We start from the raw sequence: 15893 nt of genomic DNA, 5'->3' as shown, positions 1-15893 counted from the left end.
TTCATCTCGCGTAAAGTAATCCCATAACATGTATATTTGTCATAGCAATTACCAACACTTATGTGCAACAGCCAAGTTAATTTCGGTATAAGAACATTAGCTTGATATTTATTTCAACTTCAATAATACCGCAAAAAAGAAGTGTCATATCAACATAAATTGTATACAAGGGAGGGAATATAGCATTTAAGTGGTAAGAGTTATGAATAATGATCGAAATTTTATATCTTTTAACACTATTTCCATAGTCGAACACTCACCAAACCTACAAATTATCAAGTAAAAAATTGAGAATAACATACAGATAAGTTGCATACTCCTGACAGGAGATGCTGACAAGCAATCTGGCTGGTTAAGAGGAGTTAAAGTATAAGGTATTAGGAAAGCTCCATAAACAAAAGAAAGACGAAGAAACAAACTGAAACCCTAGCAGTCTATTACTTTAAAAATTCCTGATTTTACTGATTAATTATTTACAAGATATACGATTGATTTAATATTTAAAATTCAATTAATTCTTATAAATTTTCTATATCAGAGTTTATATAATTATTTATTAAAATTTAATTACTATATTCATTTAAATATAAATAATTATAAAATTCATCATATAATAAATATATAGTCATTAATAAATAACTAGTATAATACTAACTAATATTAAATAACATTAAAATGTCAAACTCCATCCAATTTTCATGATTAGTCCCCATTTCCTGATTAATTCTAAATCCATAGCTCAACTGATTAGGTCCTAATTTTTACAACAATACTAATAGTAAATAGTAAGTAATATACACCCTCTCTCCAACCATTTCTTTACACTTTCCTTTTTGGATATACTATTCAATTCTTTACATTTTAAAATTTACCGAAAATAGTAAATGGTTCTAACACTTTCCCACTTTTTTCACCTTTTCACATACTTTTACTCCACTATCTCCTTTTTATACATTAAAAATCAGTGGATCCCATTATTTCACTCACTTTTCTTTCTTTTTTTACTATTTTATACATATTTCTTAATTTTCTTACCCAAATCAAATGTAAAGAATTGGTGAGACGGAGGGAGATAGTAATATATATACGGAGTTTTTGGGCTGCCAATATACTAAAATATTTGTCAGTCACGTGCGAATATATTTTTCTAATTAGGTTAGTGCTCTATGACTCGATTCCTATATGTCATTCATTTGCATAAACAAAAGAATTAGTATAAATTATATTTATGGACTTCAACCGAATAAAATATAATGCAATAATAAAAAAAAATAAAGACCACAAAATACCATTCCGTAATTTTTAGCACCTGCTTAACCAAAATAAGGAATATATTAAAGAGCTTGTTTATATAATTATATCATGATATTTTAACATGTTTAACATGAATGAAAAGGAGTTTCAAATATATTTACATATTAAAATTTTATTTCTATTCCTATTAATAATGTTAAAATCTCATGATTCAAACACTGTAATCCCACATGAAAATATCAAATAATTTTGTTAAAATGTAACGCTTTTTATTTGGGTTAACTTAGCAATGTTATAAACGATGATAAGATAAAATTAATCCAGAGTATTTCTTTTTTTAGAAATTTTACACCCGCACCAAACTTTGTCGCTTGTGGCTCTGTCACTCTGAGTTACAAAAATAAAATATTGAGACATGTTAAAAAAGTATATATGCGAATAAGAACTCATTTTCTGTATAAAAAGAAACTCATTGCCTGTGATTGAATTGCATCCCTGGTTATCATTTTGCATTATCAATATCATGACAGCCCAAAACTCAATTGACGACAGGTGATCATATATCAACCCCATTTTTTTACATACATGTTCATTTATCATTCTTGATGCCTTTCTTTGTTGTTATATTTTTGTGTGTTATAATTTATTGACTTTTTAGATCCAATCTCGTGTTATTTCTTGCACTTTCAAGATGCCTTTTTTGGGGGTCAAGAATTTGAAATTATGCTTCTTCATATGTTTGTTAATTAGTATTCTTTCATAAGTTCTTTTTTTTTGTAGATTTTGTTTAGTTGCATTGGAAGTCCTTGATCATTTTTAAAATCTGCTTGAGTGTGACCAAAGTATATTATACTGTTATGTTTCTGATTTGCTGTATCCTGTAGAATGTAGATGTTTTATTATGGAGGTTTCATATTTTTATGAAATTTATGCGGTGGTATCATCCATTTTGTATCAATGAAGGGCTTAAACTTCTTGTCATATGTAAAGCTTTATGCTCATCTCTTCTCGTGTGTACAATTTCACCGGTTCTAACTCACAGACGTAAATGATCATTTTTTTCACTACAGTACTTTTATATGATACATCATAATAGGAACACAAGTTGGTCATGGTGAAACTTACCTTGTTCATTCTGCTAGTTTTTATATTTAATTATAGATCAGTAAATTGGAAGATCTTGTCATTTTTTACAAGTCACGATGCAAAAAAAGAATCTAAACCAATACATAGACCAATGGGGTGTGATGCTTTCTTGATCACGACACTTTTTTTTTCAAATTCTATCACAAGTTTTTACTGTGTCTTGCTTGCATACACTTTGCCTATCAATCACATACTGGTTAATTGGTATAGTACTGTAAGTTTTGTTTCATATCCTACATCATAGAAGAAATGTATCTTCCCAATACAATTTTGTTGAAATTGTTGGTTGATGGAAATTGTGGTGCAAGGAATTCTGAATGGAGTTTTGAATTGGTAAGGTATAAAACTGATTTCTTATATTTAAAACAGCACATCTTCTCTCTCGAGATTGGCTCCACTCGAAGCAGTGCTGTTTGACATTGATGGAACACTATGCGATTCTGATCCCCTCTACTTCTATGCTTTCCAGGAAATGTTTTCAGAAGTAGGGGTGTTCTTTCTTTCCTATATTTTTTTTTGGATAATCTTACGTGCCAAGTCCCGCATATTCTGCTTACAAAAAATGCTTTACAGAACACAAAATGTGACGAGAAGGCAATTTTGTTTTGTATGTATGTCTGTGTTTGTTACACATGCCCTACAAGAAAAATAAGCATCATATTTTATCTATATTGAATTAGATTGTTTTGGGAGCCTAACACTGCTAGGTAAACTGTCAGATAGGTTTCAATGATGGTGTCCCTATCACGGAGGAGTTTTTTATTCAGAATATTGCTGGAAAGCATAATGAAGATATCGCAACTTTCCTGTTCCCTGATGATCATTCACGCGGTGTAAAATTTATGGAAGATAAAGAAGCAGTGTTCAGGAGGTGAATATTCTCATGATTGTATTTGTTAAACTTACTGAAAGTATCACCATATAATTGTAAATTTTGAATAATACAGAATGGCCAAGGAGCAAATTAAGCCTATAAATGGCCTTGACAAATTGATAAAATGGATTGAAGACCGCAGTTTGAGAAGAGCAGCTGTTACTAATGCTCCTAGGCTAAATGCTGATATGATGGTCTCTCTTCTTGGCTTATCAGATTTCTTTGAGTTTGTTATTATCGGGAGTGATTGTGAACGTGCCAAACCTTTCCCAGATCCCTACTTAAAGGCACTTGAACTACTCAAGGTGTCGAAAGATCACACATTTATTTGTGAGGTTTGGCTTCTTGTTCAACTTACTTGCCTTTCAAGCGTGGTAAATGAACGTTCAAACAAATAATATTCTGCTTGTTTCTGCAGGATTCTGTTTCAGGAATAACAGCTGGGGTTGCTGCCGAAATGCCTGTTGTTGGTTTGACGACCAGAAATCCCGAAGACTTATTAAAGACAGCAAAACCAGCCTTACTTATTAAGGATTATGCAGATCCAAAGTTGTGGGCTGCTTTGGAAGAGATCGATAGAAAGACAGGCGCAGCAACAGGTTCTGTCTAATATTCAATATAATTGCTAGTAACGCTTAGTAAAAATGAAGAAAAACAGTACAAGAAGCTAGTTACATAGCATAATGTGTTCATTAATAATCATACCTTGGTCATTGATGGCATCTTGAATTGTGTCCACATTGATGAACTTATTCTTCATACATCATGCCTCTTTATATTCTGTACTATGTCTTAAACGGAAAGAAATTTGATAATCATTTAAAAGCTATAACTGTATATCAGTGAAATGTTCTATGTAAAATATTTATTCGGGCTACCGTGAGATGTTATACTAAGCTGGTTGTCTTGTATCTTAGACAACTAATATCGTAGGTTGATTTAGTATGCCATTCGATTGTATCTTATAAATAATGATCTCGACTTCATTATGCCTTTTATGTCAGTCGCGATTACCACAGATCTAGTGTTTTTCTTCCACAAGATAAAATCTCGATTATTAATAATTTTTCCCGTCCCTAAGCTACTAATTACATGAGGTTGTAGTCTATCTGGTCTTTCGGTCTATTATCTGCATATTTTTACACAGTGCCAGAATTAAGTTTGTGAGATTTTACCATTAATTCGAAGTATAGTACTATACTCCATCTGGTTGGAAGGAAAAGTATGAATATAATGGAAATTATGAATAAGACTTGAAGGTGGAATAGAAATACTGCAAATGGAAACAGCCGATCACGAGAGTGCTTAAATATTCTTTCAATGGATTAAGAGTACAGAAGTTGCAAGGACCAAGGAGGAACAAGCATTGGTACTGTTGGTTATAGGCCCAACAGGGCCCACCGAACAAAGGCCCAATATGCGGTTAAGCTACTGGGCCGAAGGACCTTCAGGCCCGCGAGACGAAGGCCCACGGAAACTCAGGCCAAGGCCAAGGCCCACTACTCGCAGACCATTGGAAAGAACAAGGGACATAACGCCCCCTTTTCACTCCCTCCTTAATGATTTGTAACAGCTGGACATTCAAGGCAGAATTGAGTATAAAAACCCTTGTGAAGTAGGACAAAATATACACACATTCTCGTAAACACTCTGCTTTTCTTGTATTATTACCCTACCCTTACTACCAGATTCTGATTCTCACACCGGAGGTGAATCGTGGGTACAAACCCTCGCATTCTCTTCACTTTCAGGTATAAGCCGAAGCCACCTTCAAGGCAGCCGAAGCCTGTTCAAGCTCCCGAAGGAATCTGGGCGTAACATTTGGCGTCGTCTGTGGGAAATACGAGAGTTACAAGCTGAGAACGAGACCATGACAGAAACAATTCATGAACGTTCACCGCCGCCTGGTTTTACTGACAAAGGACAACCGTCCTCCCTAGTCGACGAGGACGGGGTTATTACACTAACTTCTGAAGAAGAGGCCTTACTCCTAAAGATCCGGGCAGAAAAGGCCGCGGAGAAGGGTAAGACCAAAGTTGATCAAGTTGACAAAGAAGCGGAAGCGCGAGCCAAGAAAAGAGAAGCTGATGCGCTCCGGCTGAAGGCCTTGCAGCTGCAAAGGGAGGAAATTGAACTGCAAGAACGAACTTTGCGGGAAGCAATGCGGGCCGACGAGCCCGGCGGAACGAATAAGGATAGAAGGGAACGTAGGGTGTATGACGAAGAAGATGAGTCTGACTTTGATTCGCATCCCCGAAGGAAAAGGACCAAACAACCCTTTTCTTCTGATTCGGATGAAGAGCCCGATGGATCCCGCCTCAGGCTCAACCGCCTAGAGAAGGCCCTGTTCGGTGATAGAAGGCCCGATCGAGAACCTGTTGTGACACAAGAAATCGAGCTATACCGACCCCCCGGGCGAAGAGAGACAATTCCCTAAGATGAGCGAGTTCAATGGGAAAGGAGACCCCGAGGACCACTGTGAAAAATATGAACTCCTGATAATTGGGATGGGCCACAATGATATTATGTTGTGCAAAATGTTCAAGACTTATCTCAAAGGGTCTGCGTCGATGTGGTACAAGTCCCTAAAACCTCGGTCCATCGGGTCCTACGAGCAGTTGAAGAGGAAGTTTTTGAAGTACTACTCGCACCTATGCCGAAAGGCGAAGGATACTGAAGCCCTGGTCCACTGTAGACAGAGGGCGAATGAAGAGCTGGGGGATTATCTCGCTCGGTTCAAGGAAGAAGCGGGGATGGTCACTAACCTGGACAAAATCAAAGCAATGGGCTTCCTAACGGCGGGGCTGGACCCCTATAAAGGTAAAAAGCTTCGCTCATCTCTTTACGATTTCCCCCCAAAATCCCTGAATGATAGAGGCGAGAATATTCGCCGAAAGATGGAAAGCATTGGGGGGTATAAAGATTCAAGAAGAGACGACCGATCAAAGCGAGCCGACAGATATGAAGGCTCAAGATCAGGATCTGACCAAAGGGATAGCAGGAAAGAAGGAAGGAAAGAAATGGATCGTGGGGCCGAACGGCGACGAGATAGAGATTCGGCAGTATTCACCCCTTTGAATGCGCCGATCTCCAAGATTCTCCATGAGATCAAGGGCAAACCAGGATTTGTCCGTCCCGCCAAGATGAAGGTCCCGAACCACAAGAAAAACCCCGATAAGTACTGCGACTATCACAGGGACAAGGGGCATAACACCGATGAGTGTCATCACCTCAAAAAGCTCATTGAGCGCATAATCAAAGACGACGAGCTTAATCAATTCGTCCGAGATCTGAGAGATAGGTTGGGGCCGAAGGAGAACTAAGAGGAGGAGGTAGAGGCCGATGAACCAGAGCGAAGGGACATGATAAGGGGCGAAGTAAAAACTATATCTGGGGGAAGCATCCTGGATAAGGACAGTAAGACAGCAAAGAAGAAGTATGCCCGACAAGTGTACAACCTGTATCAGTTCGGACAAGCAAAGCCCCATATGCCCATGACCTTCAGCACCGAAGACTACGAGGATGTCATTCGCCCGCACGAGGATCATCTAATCATCAATCCTATCATCGGGCAGAATAAGATATGGAAAGTAATGGTGGATACAGGCAGCTCGGCTAACATACTGTTCCACAAAACCTACTGGAAGATGAACTTGGCCGGAGAGCAACTAGAGCCCTGCAACGAGGCCCCCCTTTATGCCATCGGAGGGCATCCCATTCAGTTCGAAGGAACGATTACTCTACCAGTCCTCCTAGGCAAGTTGCCATATACCGTCGAAAAGCTGGTGAAGTTCTATGTAGTTCGAATCGAAAGCCCGTACAATGCAATATGCGGCAGGCCCTTCTTATTGACCTTTGAAGTAGTGGAGTCTATACCCCACCTTAAAATTAAGTTCCCCACTGATAAAGGGGTAGGAGAAATAAGGGGCGATCAGAAAACCGCCCGAATCATAATGCTCGAAGACCTTGAGAAGGATCAGGAATACGAAGGACCGGATAGAACCGGAAAGAGGAAGCGGGCAAAGTCCGAACCCAGCGGAAGCCGGGAAACATTGAACATCGAGTTGGAGAAATTTGGGGCCGATCTCTCGAGCCCGATCGCCGAACCCGCCGCCGAGACCGAAGAAGTGGAATTGTACGCGGACCATTCGGGAAAGATGGTTCGGATTGGAAAAAATATGGGGGCGGATCTGAAGACAAAGGTAATAGATGTAATTCGGCAATACCATGATGTGTTCGCCTGGGGGCCGGAAGACATGCCCGGATTGGATCCCAAGACGGCAACGCACTGCTTGAATGTGCAGCCCGAGGTCAAGCCGGTAAAGCAGAAGAAGAAGACATTTGTAGTCGAACGACAGAAGGTCATAGAGGCCGAAGTGGAAAAATTGTTAGAAGCCAAATTTATCGAGGAAATTGAGTATCCCGACTGGCTAACCAATGTGGTGGTCGTCAAGAAGTCAAATGGGAAATGGAGGATGTGCATGGATTACACGGACCTCAATAAAGCATGTCCGAAGGATCACTACTCCTTGTCTAACATCGACCAACTGATAGACGCCACAACAGGATATAAGGTACTTAGTTTTTTGGACGCTTTTTCTGGTTATCATCAAATTGCTATGAATGATAGGGACGTGCCCAAGACAGCGTTCATAACTCCGAAGGGGACTTATGCTTATATTAAAATGCCCTTCGGACTGAAGAACGCTGGAGCCACATTCCAGCGAATGGTGAACAAGGTCTTCAAAGAGCAGATCGGAAGGAACATGGAAGCATATGTGGATGATATGATAGTAAAATCACTATTCCAAGATCATGCCGAAGACTTAAAAGAATGCTTCGAAACGCTCCGAAAGAACAACATGAGGATCAATCCGAACAAATGTACCTTCAGAGTCTCTAGTGGCAAGTTTCTCGGTTACATGGTCAGCGCCCGGGGAATAGAGGTGAACCCAGAGAAGATCGAGATAGTTATTAATATGGAACCTCCCAAATGCATCAGAGACATCCAGAAATTGACAGGCCGGCTCGCCGCCCTTCAGCGTTTCATTTCCCGGTCAGTCGAGAAGGCACTCCCCTTCTTCGCCGTGCTCAAAGGGTCAAAGAATTTTGAATGGGGGCTTGAATGTCAACAGGCATTCGAAGAAGTAAAAGAATATCTTACAAAGACACCACTCTTGATGAGGCCCGATCCGAAGGAAACCTTTCAGCTTTATCTAGCCGTGTCCGACAGAACTCTGGGGGCCTTCCTTGTGAAAAACTACGAGGGCAATCAGCATCCCGTGTTCTACGTGTCCCATGTCCTCAAGGATGCAGAGACAAGGTACCCCAACGTCGAAAAATTCGCATATGGGTTGGTTATGGCCTCCCGAAAATTGCGACATTATTTCCAAGGCTGGACGATCCAAGTTGTCACCAGCCAACCTCTGAAGAAGATTTTGACCAGGCCCGAAGCCTCTGGAAGAGTCGTAGCATGGTCCATCGAACTCGGGGAATTTGATCTCGAGTACGTTCACCGAACGACAATTAAGGCCCAGAATTTGGCCGACTTCATGGTTGAATGCACATTTTTGGGTCCGAAGGATCTTTCACCTGACGAACAACTAATCCGAATCCCGGGGAAGTGGAAACTTTTTGTAGATGGGTTGGTAGCCGGAAAAAAGTGTGGGGCCGGCTTAATCCTCTCCAGCCCCGAAGGATTCGAGATATGCCAAGCCATAAGATTCGACTTTCCTTTGACAAATAATGAGGTCGAATATGAGGCACTCCTCGCAGGAATGAAGCTGGACCGAAGCCTTGAGGCGAAGCACCTAAGGGCCTTCAGCGATTCCATGTTGGTTGTGAAACACTTCACGGGGGAATATGAGCAAAGGGATCCCCGAACGAAAGCCTATGCTGCCAAGGTACGAGATGCTTCTTTATCATTTGAAACCTTTGAACTAAGTCAAATTGGCAGAGAGAACAATTATAGGGCAGACGCCCTTTCTAGGCTAGCTTCGGCCGAGACACATAACTTAACTGGTTCTATTTACCTCACCGAAGCCAAGACGCCTTCGATCGAGAAGAAAGAATGTCTTGAAATTCAACAGGGGAGCGACTGGATGACCCCCCTCAGGAACTTTCTGGAGAAAGGCATTCTACCCCCAGACCGAAAGGAAGCGCTGAAAATTAAATATAGAGCATCGAGCTACACAATAGTTAATGGGCGGATGTATCGCCGGTCAGTCAGTCAGCCTCTTCTGCGATGTTTGAACAACGAAGAACAACAACAGGCTCTGGAGGCAGTGCACGAAGGAATTTGCGGCGAGCACCTGGCTGGTCGGTCGCTCGCCTTTAAAATTCTCCGACAGGGATTCTTCTGGCCCACTCTGAGAGCCGACGCCAGCGACTATGCAAAAAGGTGTGTACAGTGCCAGTTGTTCGCCACTGTCCCGAAACAACCCCCAGAAGAAATGACCTCTGTACTAAGCCCTATCCCATTTACCGTATGGGTCGTGGACATAGTCGGCATACTACCAACTAGCATAAAGTAACCGAAGTACTGCATAATCGCCATCGACTACATGACCAAGTAGGTCGAAGCCCGTCCTCTGTCATCCATAACCGAAGAAGCCGCAAAAAAGTTCTTCCTGGAACAGGTCATTCTCCGATTTGGCATTCCGAAAACGTGCATCTCAGATAATGGAACTCAGTTTATTGGGAACAAATTCCGCAAATTTCTGCACCATTTCGGAATTGAACAGAAATTTAGCTCAGTCGCCCACCCGTAAGGAAATGGGGCAATCGAAGCGGCAAACAAAGTGATATTTCGAGGAATAAAAAAGAGGCTGGGCGAGGCCAAAGGAAGATGGGCGGAAGAACTCCCTTGGATCTTATGGGTTTACCGAACGACCCCTAGGACATCAACAGGAGAAACTCCTTTTAGAATGGCCTATGGAACCGAGGCCCTAGTTCCTGTCGAAGTGGGCTTGGAATCATACCGAACCGAGACCTACAATGTGGAAACTAATAGTTTCGGGCTGAGGGCGAACGTAGACTTATTGGAGGAGGAAAGAGAAGCCGCCCACCAAAGGAACATGAGGTACTTACTACAAGCGGCACAACACTATGACTCCAATGTGAAGAAAAGGTCTTTCGGAGTCGGAGACCTAGTCCTAAGGGAGTTGGCCGCATCTATGCCGGCCAAATAAGGAAAGCTTCAGCCTAACTGGGAAGGGCCCTATAAGGTGATCGAGGTCGTTCGCCCCGGAACGTACAAGCTTGAAACGTTGTCGGGCGAAGCAATCAAAAACACTTGGCACGCCAGTCGCCTTCGAAAATTTTATCAGTAAGAAATTTCTTTAAAAGTTTGTATTTGAATCCTATGTGAAGAATGTAAACAATTCGATTATAAATAAAGAAGCATATTCTGTCACATTTCTTTATTTACACTTGCCGCGGCCGCCCGAGTATTATCTGAGGGCGATCCCGAAGAAGATAAACCATTCGGCCGCCGCCCTTGTCTAATTTGTTAAACATGTAACATAAGGGGAAATCGCCCAAAACTCGAACATCCTTCAGTACATTATTATGATTCAATTTGCACATGATAAACACGAATTAAGGGCCTTAAGGGGCAATCCTAGAATAACGCCCTATCATTCGTCTTCCCTTATTCATTTGATATTGAAAAGTCCGAAGGAACCCCTGTCCCGGGGCAATCTAAAAAAAGAAAATGGTCCTTCGGCCTCAATCACGTGTTCTAAAAAGGACCCAAAACCAGGTCTAGGGGCAATCCCGAAGAAGACCTCCTATTGGCCGAACGAACCGTCACATACTGATCTAGGGGCAATCGCTGAAAGATCAGCATCCCTGTTCTTTCGCCTAAGTGCAGTAAAAGAATTAACAGCCCGAAGTAACCTTCGGCCTTTAACCCTTGGGGCCATAGGGGGTAGTAAGGCAGGGATTCACTTTATTAAGATCGTTAAGGCGAATGAATAAGCCGAAGATACGATTCATTTTATTAAAATTGTTAAAATTGTTAAGGCAGATAAAGCCAAAGATACAATTCATTTTATCAAAATCGTTAAGGCGAATGAATTAGCCGAAGATACGATTCATTTTATTAAAATTGTTAAAATTGTTAAGGCAGATAAAGCCAGATATACAATTCATTTTATCAAGATCGTTAAGGCGAATGAATATGCCGATGATGTGATTTATTTCGTTAAAATTGTTAAGGAGAATGAAGCCAAAGATACAATTTATTTTATTGAAATCGTTAAGGCATCAATAATGCCGAAGAGACGATTCATTTTAATTGTTAAGGCTAATGAAGCCGAAGATACAACTATTAAAAATCAGTAAATAAAAAACAATGCTGACGAAAGATGAAAGATGTATTAAAATATAAAAGCCCGAAGGCTAGTTAAATTACAAAATCTCGAAGGCAGGAGTACCAATTACAAAAGGCAGGAGTACCGATTATAAAAAATAAAAATATAAGTCAAGAAGATGAACGAAGAATGCCGCTGCAAGAGTTGGGTATGACCATGGAAACACCAACGACAAATTTCGCAACAAGATCATCTTCAGTCATATCAAGCACCTCAATGCTGAAAGTTTAGGCCTGAGGGTCTTCATCCGAGAGCTCTTCGTCTTCACCGGAGGAGATAGGAGGGACTTCAACAGCTGGCCGGCCGATCGGATCCTCCAGGCTGTCGTCCAGCAACTGCTTATAATCCCAGTTCAGACCATGGGCCTTCTCCAGGATATAGTCAGCGCCGAATTGGAAGCAGCGCTCCTCCGTCCGGTCCAGCTGCTTCTGCTTCTTCCGAAGCTCCTTTCGGGACCTCTTCAGCTGGACGTTCCGGTGGGAGATTCTCCGGTTCGCATTCTCCAACTCCTTCTCCAGCCGGGACTTATCCCCCCTCAGCGCGATGGCCTCGCCATCCAGGACCTCGCTCTGGTCTTTCACCCTTACGAGTTCCTCTTTGGCCATCGTGGCCCTTCTCTCCAACTCTTTCACCTCGGCCATCCGAGTCTCCATGTCCCTGACTTTATCCTCCACAGCTGCGGCCCAAGGAGCAGCCTGCAAAAAAGACAAGGCAAAAGCATTAGGAAAGGTGCTGAAGGAAAAAAGGACGAGCAAAAAAAAATGAAGAATTAAAAACATACCAGGGACAAAAAGGACAGAAGCTCGGTGCAAGCCTCAGTCGGAGAAGCCGAAGCAAAGGTCGGCAGATCGGCTGGGAGCTGGAGGCTGTGTCACAGGTCCGAAGCAACCTCCTTCGTAGACTGCCTCGCCGGGTAGATAGTGTGGTCGGAAGTCAGCACACCTCATCCGGGAAGATAGGAGTGAACGATACCCTCCCGACCGCGGGTTCTCTTGGAAGAGTTCCCTTCCCTCACCACCACCGGCTCTTCCTCGTCCCTATCAGAGGCCGCCGGAGCCTGACGGAGCGGCGTGACCCTCTCTGTAATATCCGGGATATATCGTGTAATTATTTTATTAATATATAATTATTATGTATGTTCAATGTCTATTCTGTGGATTATTTGTTAAGTGTTATATGTGTTTGGATATTTAAAAATAATATTAATTGAGTATTTTAATTTTTATAAGTCTAAAATAAAATATAGATAATTGTCATATCTTCCTATTTATTTTTATGATAATTTATGATTTTACACGAATTATATGGATTTTACAAAATATTTTTCCGAGTATTTAAAAACTATTTTATAAAATCGGGAACCAACCGACGTCATCCGTTGTTACATTTTTGTAACCCGAAACTCTTCCGAGAACTCCTTTCTAACCTAATTGTAGTATTCCGAGCATTTTCCATGTTTTAACTTTTTCGATCCGGCGTACGGTTTGTCCTGTGCGGGTCCCGGCGCAACATTTTCGATACATTATTTGTTTCGGTAAATTGATAAAACTCGTATTTTCGATAAACGGGAGTTTTTTATTAAACTATCACAATTATCACCTCGTAATACGTGTAACCAGGCGCTGAGACCAAGACCGCAGAACAAATTGTATTGATTTGGATAATTATTCCGAAAACCAGTACCGTTTGGATCAGTTTTTACAAATAAACGTACCGTTTTATATCCGGAATGATCCAACGGGATACTAATTTTCAGTAATTATAAATAGCCTCTACCGTATTTTATTTCGTACCAAAAATTATTTGCAAACAGTATTTACAGAGTTTTACAGAGAAAATACTATAATTATAAATTGTTCTTCGTAATCAAACACAAATTCGGAGGCGTTATCGATATCGGATTTTGGCGTGCTTATACTCAAAACGAAGCTGTTGATTTGTACTTTCAGAATCTTCCATCAACCACTGCAGAATCAAGTGGTAATTCCCTATAAACTGTTTTTAATTCGAATTACTAATGATTGAAAATAGGAATTTTTGTTCGGATGATTGGTTGGCTGATTTGATGATTGCATGTTGTAGAGCTTTTCATCCTGATGATTTTGGTATATTATATGACCGATTTGGAGTTCAATAACGTGTTTAATTTTGTGTTTGATTCTCGAATTGATGAACTAGGGTTTTTAGTAGCTTGAATGTTCTTAATTAGATTTAGGCGTTTCTTTGTTTGGGATTGAAAGCTGAAATTGATTACATCATCGAGTAGATCGTGGAAAAACAAATTGATTCATGTGTAACTTGTTAACTGACGATCTCTGGATTACGTAGTATTTTATATGCATCCAGACAACCGAAACCTTATGAGCAGAAGTATCCTACTCATAATTTGGGACTCGCAGTAATAATATTCGCTTTGAAAGATTGGGAAATATGAAATGTATGGAGAAAGGTGTAAGATCTATACGGACCATAAGAGTTTGAAGTATGAACTAACGAGGAAAGCAAATGTAGTAGCAAGAGATAAGCAAAAAGGAGAGAGAACGGACATAGAGACTGTACCAGAAGAATTATTTATGGAAATCTAGAAGTTGGAATTGGGAGTCAGGGTTCATGATCTAAAATGAGTAAGAATGTATAGTGACTTTCCAGTCGGAGTTGTTAGAGAAGATAAGGAAGTGTCAATAAGAGGTAATTGATCAGGATATAAATCATTTGGTAGGTGAAGAATTGTGCACGCAAAAAGGACGATCAAGGTATTCTTAGGTTCTCTTCTAGAATTTGGATTCCACCAGTGACGGAGTTGAAGAATAAAATTTTATAGAAAGCTCATAATTTCAGGTATTCAATCCATCCAGGGAGTACCAAGATGTATAGAGATTTAAGGGAAAATTATTGGTGGCCAGATATAAAGAGTGAAATTGCGGAATGGATTATCAGATGTTATACATGTCAGAGAGTTAAAGTAGAGCATCAGAGACCAAGTGGATTGCTACAACCATTGGAGGTTCCAGAGTGGAAGTGGAAGCATATCTCCAGGAATTTCATAGTTGGGTTACCAAGGACAAAAGCTAATCATGATGCCATTTGGGTTATAGTGGATAGACTTACCAAGTCAGCTCATTTTCTGTCTATAAATGGAAGATTTTCACTGGACAAGTCGGTTCATATGTACTTAAAAGAAATCGTAGTTCGTCATAGAGTTCCTGTGTCCATCGTATCCGATCGAGATCCAAGATTTAATTAAAGATTTTGGAAGAGTTTTCAAGAATGTTGGGAACGGAACATAATATGAGTACAGCCTACCATCCACAGAAGGACGACCAGAGTGAAAGAACGATCCAAACAATCAAAGACATGTTACGTGTTTGTGCTATTGATTTCAAAGGAAGTTGGAACAAGCATTTACCTCTGGTAGAATTTGCTTACAACAACAGTTATCACGCCAGTATTGGAATGCCACCCTACGAAGCCCTTTATGGACACAAATACAGATCTCCAGTGTATTGGGACGAAGTAGGAGAACGTAAAATACTTGGACCTGAATTAGTGCAGCAGACAAAGGAAGTTGTTAAAGTTATCCAGAAGAGATTAATAGCAGCACAAGATCGTCAAAGGAAGTATGTAGATCAATCAAGGAATGATATGGAATTCGAAGAAGGGAATTTGGTATTACTAGAAGTATCACCGTGGGAGAGATTAACGAGATTTGGAAAGAAAGGAAAGCCGATCCCAAGATATGTCGGACCTTTGAAGATTTTATAGCGCGTTGGCAAAATAGCTTACGAGTTGGCGTTACCTCCGCACATGGAGCACATTCATAATGTTTTTCACGTATCGATGCTTAAGAAGTATAATCCAGACTCGAGGCATGTAATCGAATACGAGCCAATAGAGCTTCAAACAGATTTATCAACTGTAGAGAGTCCGATAGAGATTCTAGAAGAAAGAGAGAAAGTGTTAAGAAATAAAGTGGTAAAGTTAGTCAGAGTACTGTGGAGAAACCCAAAGGTTGAAGAGTCAACCTGGGAGTTAGAAAAAGATATGAGAGCAAAGTACCCTCATTAGTATTCTTAGGAGATTCTGAGGACAGAATCCTTTGAAGGGGGGAAGGATGTAATATTCGGGATATATCGTGTAATTATTTTATTAATAAATAATTATTATGTATGTTCAATATCTATTCTGTAGATTATTTGTTAAGTGTTATATGTGTTTGGATATTTAAAAATAATATTAATTGAGTA

At 40.5% G+C, this 15893-nt stretch overlaps 1 protein-coding gene across 3 annotated transcripts in view; it reads left to right on the top strand.

Annotated features, from left to right (window-relative positions):
• Positions 1-1666: 1666 nt before the first annotated feature.
• LOC141667936 (haloacid dehalogenase-like hydrolase domain-containing protein Sgpp) overlaps positions 1667-15893 on the top strand; it is a 40356-nt gene continuing 26129 nt past the window's right edge. For 2 of the 3 annotated variants that reach the window (XM_074474583.1, XM_074474582.1), the window contains exons 1-5: positions 1667-1806; positions 2770-2884; positions 3120-3271; positions 3348-3609; positions 3693-3873. In XM_074474583.1, the coding sequence (XP_074330684.1) occupies positions 1778-1806; positions 2770-2884; positions 3120-3271; positions 3348-3609; positions 3693-3873 (739 nt within the window). In that variant the 5' untranslated portion in view covers positions 1667-1777. Of the gene's footprint in view, positions 1807-2769; positions 2885-2932; positions 3008-3119; positions 3272-3347; positions 3610-3692; positions 3874-15893 lie in introns of those variants that run through there. The other variant, XM_074474584.1, reaches the window with a different exon arrangement.

Source organism: Apium graveolens, chromosome 6 (assembly GCF_009905375.1).
Source record: "Apium graveolens cultivar Ventura chromosome 6, ASM990537v1, whole genome shotgun sequence".
Classification (NCBI taxonomy): domain Eukaryota; kingdom Viridiplantae; phylum Streptophyta; class Magnoliopsida; order Apiales; family Apiaceae; genus Apium; species Apium graveolens.
The sequence above is the reverse complement of the archived record's forward strand: the minus strand, read 5'-3'. Positions and strand labels throughout refer to the sequence as shown.